Below are 20,661 nucleotides of genomic sequence, written 5' to 3' on the forward strand. Positions count from 1 at the left end.
TACCCACTAAACTACTGAAAGAAGTGTTACCTGTAGTGGAAGAGCCTCTTCTCAATATTATTAACTCGTCTTTATTTTTAGGTCATGTTCCAAGAATATTCAAGCTGGCAGTAATAAAACCTCTCATTAAGAAACCGCAATTAGACCCAAATAACTTAGCAAATTACAGACCCATTTCAAATCTTCCATTTATGTCTAAAATACTAGAAAAAATTGTGTCCGCTCAATTGTGCTCTTTCTTGCAAGAAAATGAGATATATGAAAAATTCCAGTCAGGATTCAGACCGCATCATAGCACAGAAACTGCGCTAGTTAAAATTACAAATGATTTACTTTTAGCTTCTGACCAAGGCTATATCTCAATACTAGTTCTACTCGATCTAAGCGCTGCGTTCGACACTATCGATCATAAAATACTCCTGGATCGACTACAAAACTACACTGGTGTTCAGGGACAGGCATTAAGCTGGTTTAGATCGTACTTATCAGACCGTTATCATTTTGTCTGTTTAAATGGGGAAAAATCAAAGATAACGTCAGTAGACTATGGAGTGCCGCAAGGATCGGTGTTAGGCCCTCTGCTATTCTCAATATATATGCTCCCACTTGGTAATATTATAAGAAAACATGCAATTAATTTCCACTGTTATGCTGATGACACTCAATTATATATTTCATCACGGCCAGATGAAAACACTAACTTATCAAATTTGACAGAGTGTCTCAAAGATATCAAATGCTGGATGACGCGTAATTTCCTGCTACTAAATTCAGATAAAACGGAGGTATTACTTATTGGTCCAAAAAACTACCCACAAACTCACTTACAATACAACTTTAATATAGAAGGATGTCCAGTTACTTTATCCACTACAGTAAAATACCTGGGTGTTATACTAGACCGCAACTTGTCTTTCGAAAATCATATTTCATATGTTACAAGAACAGCCTTTTTCCACCTTAGAAACATTACAAAGCTACGTAACATGCTATCTGTTTCTGATGCAGAAAAGTTAGTTCATGCATTCATGACCTCGAGACTAGATTATTGTAATGCTATATTAGCTGGCTGTCCTGCATCCTCAATAAACAAGCTACAGTTAGTGCAAAATGCAGCTGCTAGAGTTCTTACTAGGTCAAGAAAATATGATCATATAACACCAATTTTATCATCTCTACACTGGTTACCTATCAAGTTCCGTATCAATTACAAAGTACTATTACTGACCTATAAAGCCCTAAATGGTTTAGCTCCTGTGTATTTAATGGACCTTCTATCGCCCTACAATCCATCACGTTCTTTAAGATCACTAAGTTCGAGGCTTCTGGTCATTCCTAGGATATCTAAGTCCACTAAAGGAGGGGGGGCGTTCTCACATTTAGCTCCAAAACTCTGGAATAGCCTTCCTGATATTGTTCGAAGCTCTGACTCGCTGTCCCAGTTTAAAACTAGATTAAAGACGCATCTCTTTAGCCAAGCATTTACATAATGCTTACCTTTTATACCACTGCTGAATCAGATCAAATGCATTTAATATTATAAAACTTGAAGAGTCTGTAGGTTATTTGTATAAGTTGCATAGTATTTACAGTCATTACGTTCCTGTGTATATTGCGTGAATGACGGGTGGTTGGGTAGATATTGTGTTTTGCGGTAGTTGGTATGCCATACGGAACCGTTGCCACTGAACCTGCATTAACGACGACAGTGGGGCTCGACAGCCTTAGTCAAACGGGTCGGCGCGTATGGTTGGGCTGCGGAGAGATTGTGGTTGGGTCTCAGCAGCAGGAGGGATGTAGAGGTCAGTAAGCAGGGCTGAGTTGAGTGGGGGACGGAGGGGGGTGACTCTGGGACGCAAGAATCACTGTCTTCATGTTTTTTATCATTTACGCCCGTGTTATGGAAATCATTATGAACAGCAGCTACGCTAATTATTTTCCCTTTTTGCTTTTCTGCTGTTATCTCGGGACGCGAGTCCCGAGAAAAACGGCGTTCGTCAGCTCCAGTTTGTATCCAGCCTTTCACAGAGACTTCAGATACGCCAATCACAAAGCCTGTGAAGAGACGACTCAACACCGGCGATATGGACCCTCTATGGTGGACGGCACTGATCCTCAACAACTCGTCTCAACACCGGCGTGATTACTTGGACTTCCAAAAGATGGAAATGGATAAATATTCTAAATGTTCCGATCCAATCCGACTTGTAATGCTGCCCGAATCATAAATCATGCACTGTTCCTTCGTTGGCCAGAAGAGAACTGGCCCTCCGACTGAGTCTGGTTTCTCCCAAGGTTTTTTTCTCCATTCTGTCACCTGATGGAGTTTTGGTTCCTTGCCACTGTTGCCTTGGCTTTTGGCTTGCTTAGTTGGGGACATTTATTATTCAATAATATTATTGATCTGCCTTGCTTAAGGTGGACGTTGACTCAATTTTCTTTTAGAAACAAACTCTGTTATATTATTTTCATGTTATCACTGTGAAGCTGCTTTGATACAATCTGTATTGTAAAAAGCGCTATATAAATAAAGGTGACTTGACTTGACTTGACTTGAAGTGAAGATGTTCGGGCCATCACCTTTGTTTTAAGGAAGACAGCTCACACCTCCTTTGGAGCAGAATCACCAATCACTTTAGAGATTTTTGAGCTCGAACCCTTCTCTTTGTCTTGTCAAAACGGCTCATTTATGTAGTTTATGACATTGTAAGAAAATGTGATTTCTACTCCAGAAAGCCGTGCACAGAGAATCATACATTTTACTGTAATCTCCTGTACGTGACCAACTCAGTGAGACCGAGAAGATTACAACGTATCAAGAAAGATATGGAAAAAGAATAGGAATAGAGTTACATTCATACACACAAATATAGGCATTTAGGGTTTTACCTAACACATCTAGAGAAGTTATAACTATACTAAAATGAAAGCAGAACACATAGGTATACAGGAATATATCGTGCTCTTTTCAGAATTACCCATTTCTGGATTTAAACGTGAGGAATGTCTGTATGTGTGTGCGTTTTCATTCTGAGTCCTTTCTTGCCGGAAAGGGGTGGGGGTTCAGTTGATAAACATTTATTTGAAGCTCGCTCATTATCGGTGTTCGCTTTCCTTCTTGCACGCCACAAAAGTGTCAATGGACAATTTGGACCCATTAGATGGAGACTTTTTGGCACTCACTAGTTGAGTTATAGGCAAAACTCAAAGGGTTAAATGGTTTTTGGCATGTTGGAATGAGTGAGCCATCCTGACATTGTCCATACGCTACACTATACTCAATCTGTTTATTTTGTAATGAACCTTCTGTTTTATTACTTCAACTGAAAGATACTTTTTGATAGTAATAATTAAAAATTAAAGCTGCGAGCAGCATTTAGCGGTGTTCAAGCAGTTTAGGCAGTTAAGGCAGTTAAGCTCAAAAGCATCAAAAGACATTAAGTTTTATGTAGCAAGCATTTAACCACTGAGATCATAGACACACACACACACATACACACATGTTGTTGTTGTTGTTTTCAAAGCTATTGGGATGTGTCATCATGAAAATATACTTTAATGGTCTTTAAAGGTGCAAAACGCAAGTCTCTGAGTTTTTGCAGAACTACGCCCCCTCTGGCGACAAGCGAAACTGCAACCAGAGTTGTGCACGCTCATGGACCACACGCACACGCACGCATGCACGAGCACGAGCTGTTCATAACTAAAGGAGCATCTGCCGCACAGATCTTTGGTGTACAGCCAAAATCTCTTCAGTGGTAATAAAGTCATAAATCTGCAAGTCATTTCAAATATATGGAAGGAAAGACATTTGGGTAAATTACTCTTATGTGTGAGGGGAAAAACGGGGGTAGTAGAAAACTTTGTTTATGTTTTTACTGTATCCACCTATGATTGTATTGTTATGAAAACACATTCATGAACAATATAATTGATTACTTCGCAAAAGCTCAAAATAATAATCATACCATACACGGTTGGTCAACAACGTTCACTCAAATGTCTCAAGGTAATAAACAATCAAATGTCACCATGACGTTTTCATAAAAGCCAAACAGGCTAATCCGCCGAAGACTTGCGGGGTTCAGCCTGTTATTGATCTGCTAAGTAGAATATTCCAATAACAATACATCCTTTTTCTGTTATAATTTACTCAAAATTTCTGTCTAATTATCGGTCATTTTTTCAGCATGTTATATCACACTCAAGAATCTTGAACTGTTTTGCTAATCACTAAAATACATGTAGCGCTGAATTATTTAGTAGATATTTTGACAATACACACTGACAAACATTAATGTGAAATGTGTCAATACTTTATTTAGTAAATAGTTAGTCTGCTAAACAGAATGAGTAAAGTAAAAATATTGACCCCTTTACCATTGTATTTCCCTTCCTGCAATGTTCAGAATAAAACATGTATTTTATCACAATACCAAAATATTTTACGTTTTCCTCGTTTTGATAGAATACGAGCTCCCACATACCTCATATATACTACATACAAAATGTACCACATTCACGGGAACAATTTACTATTTTTACCGAAAAATACAATATAGCCAATGCAACGGCGTTCTTCCTTGTTGGTCAATGACATGAACACCTTAGCATGTTAGCAATGGACACAAGGCTAACGTTACCGGTAGGCCATACACAAAAACATAGTTAGCATCTTTTATTGGATATGTTTTATGTTTCATGTTGTACTATTCTTCCGAACACAATTCCTAGTTTATGAAACTGTTCACTAACAATGGTAGTAAAACCAATTCTGATTGTACATGTATCTAGCTTACGCTAAAGCATTACACATTTTACGCATCATCATTTGTTGTCATACATAGATTGGCCGTATCAGACATTAGAGACTGGGCTATATCTTACCGTTTTATCAAGAAAAAAGCCAAGTGAGGATCCCGTTTGAGACCAAGAGCAGACCGGAGATCTCTCCATTTGTTGAATGCCTTCCCGAGGTTGACTCTCGTCTTACTCCGACGCCTGTCTGACTCCAATTTGGACCTTTTGGTGGCATTAGACAAAAATGTTCTTTTCTTTACTTTACGTGGAGTTTGCGTTGGGGTTTGGAACGGACTACAAGCCGGTCTCTTTGAATCCATCTTCCACCTTTGACGCACGAGTTGTCTTCGCTGATGCGGAGAATGGCGGCGCCGGCGAATACACAAACCTGCGAGACATAGCCTGGTGAGCGTGAACGCGCATCACGTCACGCCCAGTCTCAAATTCGAACCCGAATCCCTCTTATTTATTTTACTGTACAGGATGATAGAGGCAATTGCAGTGATCAGAGAAGGGCTCATTCAGCCCATCAGGCAATTGTTTATGCATGTATGGGTTAGAAAACGTGTATTTTTAACATGAATTGTTGCGCAATGCACCTTTAAGCATTTCTAATATTTCTTTGTGAAGCAAGATGTGGACGGGACCTTTCAAACAAGCTATCCCACAATAATCTAGGTGGTCTAGGTAGGGAGTTACAGCTGTTCCAAGCCGGAGGTCTCACGGATTATATATATATATATAGTGCAATATAGTTTTGAACATATATTAATGGAAATACTTTTCTTCTTTCATATGTGCAAAAAATTGAAATGAATGAAATGATACCACAGAGACATTCTTCTATATGCAAACGATTGAACTTGAATAAATTAATTGATTGTTAATGTTACTTATTTTCATATGCATTGTTTAAAAACGTCTCAGGTTACTATTGTAACCATAGTTCCCTGAGAACAGGGAACGAGACGATGCGTCCATCGACGCCATGGGAACGCCCCCAGCGTGACTGCGTCTGAAGCATCTATGTCAACTAGTCCAATGGAAAGAATGAGCGTCACGGGCGGGTGACGTCATGACCAGGATATGATAAAAGCACATCCGGTGCAAACCGGCATTAGCTTCGAAAATTGCCGAAGCAAGCCGATCACAGGGATGCAGGAAGTATGGCAGGGTGACGCATCGTCTCGTTCCCTGTTCTCAGGGAACTATGGTTACAATAGTAACCTGAGACGTTCCCTTACGAAGGGAACTCAACGATGCGTCCATCGACGCCATGGGAACGAGAATACCCAAAGCGCCAGACTTTCAAATGCCTGAGTGTCAGCCTGTTGTCACACTGCACCAAGCACCTGGGATCCTGGGGCAGCATCCAGGTCCAAGCTGTAAAACCTCATGAATGTGAGCGGTGAGGACCAGCCCGCCGCATCACAAACGTCTTGGAGAGAACTCCAGATAATACGCTTAGAAGCCATACTCCTAGTGGAATGAGCCCTGACATCCAAATGGTTGGCCAGAAGACTCACAAGCAAGAAGAATAGTCTCGACTATCTATATGCTCAATAGGTTGGATTTTCTCGACAGAGAAGTCCGATGAACATAAGTGTCCAGTGCTCGCACTGGCACAAGAGGTTCAGCTTTTCCTGGTCCGAAAAATGGGGGAGGACAGAAACCTGCAGCACAATAGGCCTCGGAATAATGGTAGGCACCTTTGGAACATATCCATGTTTCGGGGAAGATTGCCTTGGCCATCCCGGTGCACTCAAGGCAGGTGGGGACCGAAAGGGCCTGAAGGTCTGACTCTTATAGGGACGAAATAGCTAGCAGAAAATAGTCTTAAAAGAAAGGAACTTCTCTGAGACCAAATCTAAGGGCTCGAAGGGAGCCCCAGATAGGCCTTCTAGAACTATTGCAAGGTCCCAAGCCAGCACCTTAGTGCAAGTTGCATGCCTCAGCCTCAAAGTGCCACGAAGGAAACGAGTGATCAGGGGGTCTCGACCCAAAAATGTACTACCCACCAGGGCGTGGAAAGCCGCAATGGCCGCCACACATATTATACCTTAAGCGTGGAAGGACATAGACCTGATACAAAGCGTTCTTGCAGAAACTCGAATACTGTGTTTACTGAACAGTTAACCGGATCCCACTGACGCTGGTAACACCAAGAAGTGAAAAACTCTCGAAATAGTGAATATAGTTTCCTCGTAGCGGGAGCTCTGGAGCTTAGAATGGTCTAAACAACCTCGGTTGAGAGACCACTCTCTATGAGTTGGGCCCCCTCAGAGGCCAAACCCACAGTTCCCAAATCCCCTGCCGGGGGTGTAATATTGCATCCCCTGCCTGAGACAGAAGGTCTCTCCTGATCGGGACCTCCAAGGGAGGTCCGTCGAGGAGAAAAATTAGGTCCGCAAACCAAATTCAGCTCGGCCAGGGTGGTGCTACTAAATAGGCTTATTCCATCCTGGCGGATTCACTCCAGAACTCCTGGGAGCAGAGCAACGGAGGGAAATGCGTACAGACGTAGCCTCGGCCACGTCTGCACCATAGCATCCAGCCCCGAGGGGACTGGTTGAGTGAGGGATAACCAGAGTGGACAGTGCGTCGTATGCTGAGACGAGAACAAATCCACTTCTGCCTGGCCGTAAAACTCCCATATTTGCTCCACCGCCTCGGGGTGGAGTCCCCTGGCCTCAGCCCCTGCCTCGACAGGGTGTCTGCTCCAATATTCTGGCCCCCCCCGGAATATACACTGCCCTCAGACAGCGTAATTTCTTGAGGGACCAAAATAAGAGGCCACCAACGTGTTGTCTGTGGGTCAAGAACCAGAGTTTCCTCCATATAACCAAGGCGCGGGGATACTGCCGCGTGATCTTGATCGTAAGGAGTGGGTTTCCCCTCAGGGAGAACCCTCTGGTCCTGAGCCACCTCTGTAAAGGTCTCACGTACAGCAGGTCAAAGGGTATCACATTGGACGCTGCTGCCCTGAGGCCTAACAGTCACTGTTCCAGAACAACACATGATGGCCCCTCAGGTCTGGGAGGAGATGTCTCAACGCATTGAAGACGACCATCATCTCTAGGCAATTCATTTGCCAAGAGAGATGATGACTCCTCCACAAGCACTGAGCTGAGCGGCCTTCCAATACCGCTCCCCAGCCGGTGAGGGAAGCATCTGTCGAGATCACAACTCGATGGCAAAGAGCTCCCAACATCGGACCCTGGGTTAAGAACCAGTGTTTCCTCCATATAACCAAGGTGCGGAGACACCGCCGCGTGATCTTGATCATACGAAGTGGGTTTCCCCTCGGGGAGAACCCTCTGGTCCTGAGCCACCACTGTAAAGGTCTCATGTACAGCAGGCCAAAAGTTATCCCGTTGAACGCTGCTGTCACAAGACCCAACAGTCTCTCTAACTGTTTTACAGTGCGTGACTGGCCTAGCCTCAGCTCTTTTGTGGCTGTTAAGATAGCAGCTACACGAACGGGCGACAGAGTGGCCCGCATCGTCACTGAATCCCATACCACACCAAGGAAAGTGGTTCTCTGTACTGGAGAAAGCACACTCTTCTTGGCATTGAGCCTCAACCCCAACATCTGCATAGGAGCGAGAACGACACCTCGGTGCCGAACCGCTAACTGTTCTGATTCCGCTAGAATCAGCCAGTCATCTATGCAATTCAGAATGCATATGCACTGCAGCCTGGCGGGGCCAGAGCTGCGTCTACACGCTTCGTGAATGTGCGGGGTGATAGAGCTAGACCGAAAGGAAGTGCCTGATACTGGTGTTCTTTGCCCCAAAGAAAACCTCAGGAACCTCCTGTGCTGAGGGAGGATGGAGATATGGAAGTATGCGTCTTTTAGATCTATCGTGACAAACCAGTCCTCGGATCTGATTTGAGTCACGATCTGTTTGAGTGTCAGCATTTTGGAATTGAGTTCCAGCACCAAACACTCCAACAGACGAAGATCTAGTATGTGACGCAGCTCTCCATCCTTTTTTGGAACAATGAGATAACGACTGTAAAGACCCGACGCAATGTCGGGTGAGTACACCTGCTCTATAGCTTCCTTTGCTAACAGGGCCTTTACCTCTTGCTCCATTACCAGAGCCTGCTCGGGATGCACCACTGTGGGCAGCACCCCGTTGTAACGAGGAGGACGAGAACCAAACTGGATTCTGTATCCTTTCTCTACAATCTGCAGGACCCAATGAGAAATATTCGGCAGAAGCTTCCACGCTGCCAGAAAATTTACTAAGGGAACCAGCCTCTCGAGGCTGGTCTCTGGTGTTATCGAGACAGCCAATTCCGGAGCCTGAAACATAATGGCAGGAACTACCTGAACTGGCCGCTCTAAGGCCCCCCTCAGAGGGCGCGAAACCGATGCTGTGCCGCAGCATAGCATCAGCGACTCGCTGGAGACCGCTGCGCCCTGAAGCACCGAGGGTGGCAGGGTTGGCAGAACGGTCTCGTGAGGACCCCGAAATGGAACGGGCACCGTAAAATGAGGTGTACACCGCTCCACTTCGGTCGGGGCTGTCCTCACAGGCCTGATGCGTGAACATCAGGACCTTTTTTTCTTTTGAGCCGCAGCCTTCTCAGCGTGAAGAACGGTCCTCGGATCCGGCTTCTGCTTTGAAGGCTTTGGCTGCTGTGTTGTGTATGAGAAACTAGACGGCTGGAGCTGCTCACGCCCAGCAGCCCCAGGGGGTTGGACATAGCGAGGGAGAGATTATCTTGTATCTTTCTCTATGATTCCCATCAAATTGAGCCAGAGGTGTCTCTCAGTGACCACAAGGGCTGCCATCCCTGAGAGATAAATCTGTGGCCCGACGGAGTTCTCAAACCCCATCGGGCCAAACTCCCTCACTTCTGTCCAAATACCGCAGCAGGTCAGCCTGATATGCTTGTAGCACTGCTATGGTGTGCAAGCAGGCCCATGCTAGACCCACTGCCATATATGCTTTTCCCACTAGATTAAAAAATAGTTTTCTTTAATGGTTTAGTGAGAGAAGCCGACGCCTTCAGGTACAATGCTGAACCGGGAGACAGATAGCTCGCAAGCGTCTGTTCTACCCGGGGTATTGCCCCATAGCCATACCCTCTTAACCCCCAAATATCTGAATATACATGAATGTGGGGGCTAAAAGACAAGAGGAGTAAGGCTTTTTCCATGATCTAGACAGCTCGCTGTGCAGATCGGGAAAAATGGAAGGCCCCGTGATGGAGGTGGAAAAACAGAGGGAAGGAAACTCGTTTAATCTATTTTATTTTTAGGACGAGTGCCCCCTTATTTCTGCTGGCCATAAATATTTAATTTATCTACAGCCTTAGTAAACACTTCCACCAGCTTATTATTTTTATATATATTTTTTATATATATTCACTTTATTTTATATATAATATATAAACTATCATATATATATATATATATATATATATATATATATAGGCTATATATATTTCTCATACGCTGGGGAAAGAGATGGCAAATTCACTTCCCCCATGATTGTGTCACTTTCAATGCCCAGCACATCTTCCTCCTCGGAGGTAGGGCACTGAAGCATTGATTTCTCTCTCTCCCCGGGCGGAAGAGACCGCAGCGCGGGCTTCCGAGACCGGCGAGAGAGCACTAGATCCCTCGTGGAAAGGGAGGAGATAAGATCCGCGGACCCGTCTCCAACCCCGTAAAGAGATCCTATTCGCGATCCACAGGAATGCATTCTCCGCGCTGCCTCGGCAGACGCGGGACCTGTCACCCTGAGAATTGCGAGCCCGGCCACTTTCCTCGAAAAGTGACAGGCGGGAGCGGAGCATGCGAAGCGAAAGCTTCTCACAATGTTGGCAATCAGCCCCCTCGGAGGCTGATACCGCATGCTCTACTCCCAAACCCATCACACAAAGCTCGTGTGTGTCCCTACTCGTTAAATAGCGCGAGCAGGGAGAACACAGAGTTTGTGAAATTGTTTAGTTTCCATAAATATATATATCAGACAGACAACAGTAAATATAACAGACAGTTTGACACAGATCGCTTGCTGAGGCAACAGAAGCTAATGCCGGTTTGCACCGGATGTGCTTTTATCATATCCTGGTCATGACGTCACCCGCCCGTGACGCTCATTCTTTCCATTGGACTAGTTGACATAGATGCTTCAGACGCAGTCACGCTGGGGGCGTTCCCATGGCGTCGATGGACGCATCGTTGAGTTCCCTTCGTAAGGGAACAACAACATTGTATTATTCTGGCAATAAAATGCAGTTTTGTTTTCTATGACTTGGTTTGATTCCATGTATTTTTTAATGGCACGTTTTTCATATTAACTCTAATAAAAATGCTTGAACACATTTTGTTATAGCTACAGATATTTGAAATAAATGGTATGTAAAAAAAATTCTTATTACAGATTTCCCATTTAAAACGCATTTTTTAGTTTTCATTTTAATCATATAATTTTATTGAAAAAAATGTCTCAAATTTTCATGTTTACTCAATAATGCATGCTTACAGACACACTTTTGGGATGTTATTGTGAAAATCTAATTTAGTTTAATATAGTTGATAAAATCTAATTTAGTTTAGTTGAATATTTAGGCAATATAGTTTAATAATATTAAAGTATATTACCAGTCCATCATAATAATAAAATAGCTTTAAGAAGTAAAATGGCCAGCAGAGGGCAGTAGAAGACCACTTATTGGCTCACTTTCATTTTAAACAACTTGGTTTCACTAATATCCTGCACTAAGGCAAAACAGTTTTTTCGTGTTAACTCCATAATGCATGCTTACACACACACACACACACACACACACAGACACACACACACACACACACACACACACACACACACACACACACACACACACACACACACACACACACACACACACACACACACACACACACACACACACACACACACACACACACGTGTGGGATATGTTATTTTGGAAATCTCTTTTAATGGTCTATAAGCATTTCACATATTTCTTTGTAATGTAATAATATACAACTAATTTAAAAAAATAGCTTTAAGCATTTGTTTGTAAGCCAATGCTGAAAGCTGATAAAAAGATTAAACATGTCTAATACTGCTGCTCCCTCTAGTGGACAACAGTGGTATTACAGCCTATATAGAGTTGAAATGAAGGTATGGAAATTTGGTTTTTCACTTATATCTCGGGAATGAGAAAGTTAAAAAATCTGAAACTCAGAACTTAGATAGTGTCCGAGGAGCCCTGTTGAACGAGACCATCCCGGTGTTGGTGGCCGATCGGGGCCGGGAGTTATACCCGTTCAAAGGCATATCTTTTGGGGCTTATGTCTCGGGAATGCCCTGGCCGAATCGCACCAAACTCGAATCGAATCTAGGTGAGGACGAGCCCTTTCTAACGAGCTATCCCACAATAATCTAGGTGGTCTAGGTCGGGAGTTACAGCCGTTCAAATTCGGGGGTCTCTCGAATTAGCGATCCGCGAGGGGGCGCTCCCGAGGCCCGCGACGATAGATTTCGATCAAGGCCCAATAGAGGACTTTACCATCCAAATTTGAGCGCGCGGGGAGTTCGCGTTTTCGAGTTATGAGTGAATTTGTACTGGGAGGGCGTGGCCTAACGTTATACTTTCGTTTTCAGCCTGAGCCTTCCTGTGACACAATTGTTAATAATACATGAATTTTAACAAAATGTGATTGTAAATGTTAAAATAATGATTTTATAAAGTCTAAATATGAATTATATATAACAGTATTAGGGAGTAGTATGATGACAGCTGGGGGCAGTAAAATACCACTTATTGGCTGTTATAGTCTGTTACCAAACAGCTGTTAGCTGTTATAACCATCCAACTACACCCTATTATTCATCCAAATGAAGAAGTTATACCTTTTCTGACAATTATTGATCTATTCTAGAGAGTCCAGAGAATTGTACTGCACTGGTTTTAAACAGGCAATTTACCATAGGAAATATATGGTTTTAAAGCTTTTTAACAGTTATAGCGCCACCTATTGTCCGATCTCCATAAAATTTTGCATGCTTGTTAATGATGTTATGCAATATATGCTCACCAATTTTTGTGAAGTTCTGAGTTTTTATTTATGATTTATAGGCTTTTGAGTGTATTTTGCCACGCCCCTTTTTCTAAATGACCCTGTTACAGCCACCCAATTGCAAAATTTCAACTTTTTTTCGATAATTATTGATCTAGAGAGTCCAGAGAAATCGGAGATATACATATTGTCCGTCTTGAGCCAAGGATTACAGTGGTGTAAAAAGCTTGAGGCTAGGACCAACGGTCTATGAGTTATGAGCAATTTAGTACTTTTGGTTGCTGTAGCGCCACCTATGGGCCAATCGGGGTCATACTCTGATAGGTTCTCCCCAAAAGTGTGGCCTACCATCTGGCCGAGTTTCAAGTCTCTAGGCCTTACGGTTTGGGCTGCACGATGCGTTTTATTTTTTTTATTTTTTTTTCAAATAGCAATTACAATAGGTTTTCAGCACTTCGTGCTTGAACACCTAATAATAATTAAAGCTGCGAGCAGCATTTAGCGGTGTTCAAGCAGTTAAGGCCTTTAAGGCCGTTGAGCACAAAAGCATCAAAAGACATTAAGTTTTATTTAGCATTAATTTAACCACTGACATAATAGATGGAAAATACCATTTACAGCCAATACAGGCAATTTACCATCGGAAATATATGGTTTTAAAGCTTTTTAACAGTTATAGCGCCACCTATGGTCCAATCTCCATAGGTTCTCCCCAAAAGTGTGGCCTACCATCTGGCCGAGTTTCAAGTCTCTAGGCCTTACGGTTTGGGCTGCACGATGCTTTTTAGTTTTTTTTTTTTTTTAAATAGCAATTACAATAGGTTTTCAGCACTTCGTGCTTGAACACCTAATAATAATGAGACCTTTTTGACAGTTATAGCGCCACCTATGGTCCGATCTCCATGAAACTTTGCATGCTTCTTCACCATGTTATGACACATATGCTCATCAATTTTTGTGAAGTTCTGATTTTTTATTTATGATTTATAGGCTTTTGAGTGTATTTTGCCACGCCCCTTTTTCTAAATGACCCTGTTACAGCCACCCAATTGCAAAATGTCAACTTTTTTTCGATAATTATTGATCTAGAGAGTCCACAGAATAGGCCTAGACTGGTTTGGTTCCGATCGGGCGAAAAACCAGGGACTAGTTCGCAAAAGTAGGTTTTGGACAAAATCCAACATAACTTTTTTTCTTTTTGCTTAAATCGAAATCGGAGATATATATATTGTCCGTCTTGAGCCAAGGATTACATTGGTGTAAAAAGCTTGAGGCTAGGTCTATGAGTTATGAGCAATTTAGTACTTTTGGTTGCTGTAGCGCCACCTATGGGCCAATCGGGGTCATACTCTGATAGGTTCTCCCCAAAAGTGTGGCCTACCATCTGGCCGAGTTTCAAGTCTCTAGGCCTTACGGTTTGGGCTGCACGATGCGTTTTAGGTTTTTGTTTTTTTTAAATAGCAATTCCAATAGGTTTTCAGCACTTCGTGCTTGAACACCTAATAATAATAATAATAAAAATCAGCACAAATACAATAGGTTTTCAGCACTTTTATTTCAGTGAAGTTCATCAGTATTAATGTAATGAAGAGGAAATAAGAGTCTCTATAACATCTCACTGTTACTGATTTACTGTGCAGCTCAAAGTATTATGGGTAAAATTTCTCTATATCTGTTCTGAAACATCAACACAGTTTCACTGATGATCCAGAATAAACAGTAAACCCAGGATAGAGCGGCTGAGTGAATGTGGTCTGGACTGTGTGGATGAGACTCATTGTGTCAGAGACGCTGTAGAAGGACAGAGTTCCTGCACTGTGATCCACATACACTCCTATTCTTCTCTTTACAGGGAGAGAAGTGCGTTTCATATTGTGTCTGAATGTGTAACTGTTGGAATAGGAGTCCAAACTCCAGGATTGATCATTATATCCAAACAAACACTCATAACTCCGTCCCTTCCTGCTGATGCTCTTATATGACACTGATATATACACACTCCCAGTCCACTCAATCTCCCAGTAACAGCGTCCACACACACTCTCTCTACACAACACCTGACGATAACAATCAAATCTGTCTGGATGATCAGGATACGGCTGCTCTGTGCCAGTGTAAGTAATCACTCTGTTCCTCTCAGAGAGACGGAGGCGTTTATTCACTGTGTTCAGATCCAGAGTCAGCTGATGGGAATCTGATGGAGAGAAAACACATCAGAAACAGGGATTATGAATCTGTCTGATCTTTTAATGTATCTGATCTCTTCATGAATCAATGTTCAATGTATTATCAGTGTCTCAGTACAGATTACCAAATATCCTGAGCAAATCCTCATTTACATGATCAATTATAAAACTCTTCTATCATGATTTATTTCTCCTTCTACAGGAAGAACATGAACACATTCAGTGAGTTTTTCTGCTTGTTTTTCTAGTGACTCACATTGTAGGAAGTCGTTCCTGGTCTTGGGATTCATGTTTGTGAATGTGACTGTGGAAATAAACAGACATGAACAGTGTGAAGAGAAATGACAAGATAAAATACATTCATTTCTGAGACATTTCTAATATAATTCTGTATGATATTAGATGATGAACTCATTTCTGAGAGTGTTGGAGAATCTCGCCACCCCTCCTCTATCTGATGCTTGAGTCTAGATGCTGTAATACCAAGCAGAAAATGTAGGCCATAGGGCATGAAAAGATGGAAAAGTACCTAAAAACCCATGTAATGCCTAGATGACGTTGGTGGAAGGTACGGGAAGGTACTAAAAAACAAACTATAGACATTCTGCTACTAATAGAAAGAAGGCCTCAAAGCATGTGATCTTAATTGTGGCGTAATACCGAGGAGCAACATGTAAGAGATAACGGTACAGACGCTAATTGGACACTGGCGATAAGAAAAAAGTATAAGACCTATGTATCAACCATTTTAAGATCAGATGACTCAGCTGAACATCTCACTTTGTTGAATTGCTCAATAAAGTTACTTCTTCTGAGACCTGGAACTTCGACTCTGAAAGCTTTTTGTCGATTTATTTCTAGAAGACTTTGAAAACTGCAGACCAGAACCAGAAACCATCAATTAGCCACGACAAGAGCAGATGAATAATCTCCAGGGGCTTCATTTATAAAACACACACATCGGATTGATCCTAAATTCCATGAATATCATCCTACGTCATGTATACACAAGGGATATTTGTGGCCGTTCTGTGGATTTGATGCACTTGTTCACATTGCATTTAAATTTAAGATGAACTGTGATTTATAAACTGTGATGCATTTAAGAATTTTTTTCTTCAAATGGACGTTTTATAAAACGTAGGAATATTTCAGAAACAGTTGTATGTTCAGATTCAGGATCTTTCTACACACGTCTGTATAATCGAGGTGCACTTTACCTCCGTCTGAGATTTGCTTGATCTTCTCTTTGCAGAAATCCTCCAGTTTGTCTCTCAGCTGACGGACAAATTCACTCATGCCATCTAAAGAGGAGAGAGAAGCGAAGGGAACGCCGGGTTCGTCTGTAGATTCAGGAGGTGCTGAGAGAGACTGGAAACTCTACAGAAAACAGAAATCAAAACTCATCATCTCCACACTTCAGCCAATAACCTGCACTATATCAGATCTGTGCGGCTCTTGTAGACTTGACTTGGCTTAATTGAATGCATTTGTAGTGAATTACTTCAAATCTTACAAAGATATATATACATACATACATATATATATATATATATATATATATATATATATATATATATATATATATATATATATATTTATTAGAGCAGATTGGAAGTAATGTTTTCAGACACTATATATATATATATATATATATATATATATATATATATATATCTTTGTAAGATTTGAAGTAATTCACTACAAGTGCATTCAATTAAGCACACTTCTTTTTCACGAGGGACTATGTGTGAACTTTCCAGGTGTTTGGATGATAAAACATCTGCATGTTGAGAAGATTTAAGGAAAAGCAGCTCAAAGGCTACGAGTAGATTGACTATCATATGTAACTTTTGGCTGTTAGTGACACTGAAACTTCATAGGGACTCTTAAGGATCTCAAGGTCAGGTTTTGTTTGGCTTTTATAAGCATCGCTAATATACAGCCTCACTTCCTGTCTGGAGACTTTGTGAACAAATTCATCAATGTTTTACAGGTAAACAGTTATGGATATAAAAATCAATATTATCAACTTTGAAGATCACCTGACCCAATTTTGGTGCCAATTACAAAAAATATTTTAGTTGAAATAAAAGATTTGATTAAAAAGAGGATGAAAAAATTTAGTTGGCTGGATATTGATATCATCAAGTTCACTGATTTCATCAAGACAGACGAAACCATAAGGAAAAATGAGTAAATATTTAATAGTAAATGTCCCAGGGCTTTGTAAGTGCATCTCTTTAAACAGAAGATGATCAGATGAGCGTCTGACTGATGATTATATGATAACACAACACTCGACTGAATCTGACTGAATTCCTGACAACATCTCAGTCAACGGCTCATTCTGCTCTCATGAAATGTTTCTCTGTCATAGCAGGATCTTGCTCAAGTCCACTATGATCCTGTTCTCCTAGATCTCTGTTACCTGCAGGAACTGGATGTGATCTTGTGTGTGTGAAAGCTGCTCCAGCTCAGCGTCTCTCCTCCTCAGATCATTGATCTCCTGCTCCAGTCGCTCCAGTCGTCCTTCAGCTCGACTCACTGCAGTCTTTTCCTGATCTCTGATCCGCTGTGTGACCTCAGAGCGGCTTCTCTCAATGGAGCGGATGATCTCAGTGAAGATCTTCTCACTGTCCTCCACTGCTGTCCGTGCAGAGCGCTGTTACACACACATCACAATCACACATTTGCTTTAGCAGGACTGACAGAGTCCAAACTGAGACGTCTCAAACTTCTCTTCTTCTCCAGACTCACCTTATGAGACTTCACAGCCTCTCTCAGATGCTGAAGATCTTTCTGTCTCTGCTGGATTCTCTGACGGATCTTCATCTGTGTCTCCTTCAGCTGTTTCTGGAGGACAAACCAATGACAGCAAATGACAACTGAAATGTGAACATTATTTCATCAGTGCCCAGTTTTATATGAATACTTCACCCTAAAGTTTTAATTCTGTCATCATTTACTCTCCCTCATGTTGTTCCAAACCTGTATGACTTTCTCTCTATTGTGAGACACAACAAAAGATATTCAGAAGAATGTCTCAGTGGTTTACATTGGCCAAATAAAATATGGTGACACGTCAATAACATCAAAACTCAACATCATGATGTCATGACACAAACACCAGTGAAGTTTGATGTTTTTGATGTCATCATATTTGATTTGGGCTCCACGTTCATCAATGATTTCATTTCATTTGTGAATCAAACTTATGCCTTTTTAAAAAGTGTACTTATTTTAGAAATCATATACTAATATAATAATGGTGAAATAAGTGTGAACGTAACGTTTTCAGACACGTAGTTGCATGTTAATTGCTATTAAATAGAAAAATGTATTATAGTTTACATTTAAATTTAAGAGTGACTTAAAGGAGCATTGTGTAGGTTCTGAAATTTCTGACCGTTACTGACACCAGTGGCCGTTAGAGAAACTGCAGCCAGTCTCATGCTCGTTCTAGGTGCGCACACTCGTTAACAATAAAAACAAAAACCACAAAAACAATAAAATAATATATTGCAAAATGGCCTGTAACTATGTCTTACCTTTGCAGTAAAAAGAAAGCCAGCTCGGGGTCTGTTTTTATACCCAGCGCTGACCGGAGCTCCCTCCAAGAATCCAAGAATCAAAAGCCGCTCCGATGTTGACTCTTATCTTTGCCCGACGCCGGTCACTCTCTATCTTGGCCGCACTAGATGAGGCTTTTTTTTAAAAAACTTACGAGGAGTTGCCGTGTGTGTCTGGATTGTACTGGAGGCTGGTCGCTTCTTTCCGTCAACAGAGTCCATTTGATTCACAATACTGCTAGCGATTGTCGGATTTGCCGCTGCATACTAATGGCAGGATGTAAGCCCAAGTAGACGAGAACGCGCATGACGTCACATTTTGTGAATTTTCCCGCCAATTCGGACCCAACTCCTCCACACACAATTGTGCCTACAGGCTGATAGAGGCAACCGTGGTGGACATTAAGGTGTCATTCTTTCTATTACATTATGTTTGGCTCATAAATGTACAAATGAAAACTCTATCTTAAATATTTTTTAAGTAAAAAGCTACGCAATGCTTCTTTAAATAGTATGTAAGTATACAATGTAATTTCATGATTATTAAATATTAAATATTAAAATGCACTTTAAAATAAAACTTTAATTTTATATTATATAAAGTGTACTTATGAAACAGTTATGGAATTTGCTCCCTTTAAGTGCACTTAAGTGCCCTTTCATTTAATTTAATATTATATTATCTGCAAGTGCAGGTTTTTTTTTAAATATACTTTTAATTTGAAGTACAGTACAAGTGCATGTCAATACACTTAAGCGTACTTCTTTTTTTAACAACTAGTCGTTTAGATTACTTTTATGCTTTTTCTCTTTTTTGGAGCTTGAAACTTTTGCACCTCACTGACTTTCAATGTATAGACTAAAATATGAGACATTTTTCAAAATATCATCTTTTACATCCCACATAAGAAACTCAGTCAACCCGGTTTGAAACAACATGAGTAAATGAGTGAGTAAATGAAGACACTTTCATTTCTTCGTGATCAATCCCTCTCAGTTCATACCTGTTTCTCTGTCCTCTGTGCTGCAGTTGATACAGTTTTGTGTTTTTTATGTTCATACTCTTTACACCACACACAAATGCACTGTTGATCAGTAATACAGAACATTTCTAGCTCTTTATCATGTTTACGGCAGATCATGTCCTGCAGTCGTCCAGTGGCATCAATCACTTTGTGTGGTTTACGAGAGTGATATTCCTCATGACGGTCTAAATGAGTTTGACAGTAAGATTCGTGACACACCAGACAAGACTTGACGGCTTTGTATTTTCTTCCAGTACAGACGTCACACTCCACGTCTCCAGATCCAGCGTAACAGTCAGCAGGACGTTTACGCTTCTTCAGTTTCTCCACCAGTTCAGCCAGAATGGTGTTTTTAGCTAAAGCAGGTCTTGGACTGAAGGTCTGTCTGCACTGAGGGCAGCTGTAGACTCTCTTCTCATCCTCCTGATCCCAGCAGTCTGTAATACAGATCTTACAGTAACTGTGTCCACAGTGGAGAGTCACTGGATCCTTCAGGAGATCCAGACACACTGGACACATGAACTCATCCTGAGATATTCTGGCTTCTGCCATTTTACCGCATGAATACAGAGACACAAACACACAACAGCTCAACAATACTTCAGTTTCTGTTTCCCTGAACTGAGGAGTTAAAATGGTTTCGTGCTTGTGTGTTTGAGTGACGTGTGTAAAACAGGAGTGTCTGTAAAGCAGCTGGTCAATGAGAGTCACTTTACTGCTGTTTATGTGCCCTAGTGGAGTCAAAGACATTGTTATTCTGAGTTCCGAGAACATGAGCCATTAAATCCCCGAATTATACAGTAAATTCTGTTTTTATGACTCAATTCTGTGTTGGGCTTTACTTTCAGTTTTATTTGCGGTAGTTTGTGTGTTGACTTGATGAAGAGATTCTCAGCTTATCATCTGATGTGATGCATATGGAAGGCCAAGAGGGCCAAAAACACGTGAATGTTAACGCAAATTTAACACGTATTTCACGTGTATTTTACTCGTGAAATATATGGAAAGCTAAAAGGCTCACAATGCGC

The 20,661-nt window shown here is 41.5% G+C and overlaps 1 protein-coding gene across 3 annotated transcripts in view; it reads right to left on the minus strand.

The window, feature by feature from the left end:
* The window catches only part of LOC143738655 (tripartite motif-containing protein 16-like), a 74,315-nt gene extending 54,030 nt beyond the window's left edge, over positions 1-20,285 (minus strand). The window contains exons 1-6 of one of the 3 annotated variants that reach the window (XM_077230711.1): positions 19,613-20,282; positions 17,797-17,892; positions 17,468-17,701; positions 16,257-16,416; positions 15,293-15,340; positions 14,848-15,044 (exon numbers count right to left, since the gene is read on the minus strand). In XM_077230711.1, the coding sequence (XP_077086826.1) occupies positions 14,848-15,044; positions 15,293-15,340; positions 16,257-16,416; positions 17,468-17,701; positions 17,797-17,892; positions 19,613-20,185 (1,308 nt within the window). In that variant the 5' untranslated portion in view covers positions 20,186-20,282. Of the gene's footprint in view, positions 1-14,386; positions 15,045-15,292; positions 15,341-16,256; positions 16,417-17,467; positions 17,702-17,796; positions 17,893-19,612 lie in introns of those variants that run through there. The other 2 variants (XM_077230713.1, XM_077230712.1) reach the window with 2 other exon arrangements.
* Positions 20,286-20,661: the final 376 nt, after the last annotated feature.

Source organism: Siphateles boraxobius, unplaced genomic scaffold, assembly GCF_051911475.1.
Source record: "Siphateles boraxobius isolate OS27281-9 unplaced genomic scaffold, OSU_SipBor_1 15, whole genome shotgun sequence".
NCBI classification, from domain to species: domain Eukaryota; kingdom Metazoa; phylum Chordata; class Actinopteri; order Cypriniformes; family Leuciscidae; genus Siphateles; species Siphateles boraxobius.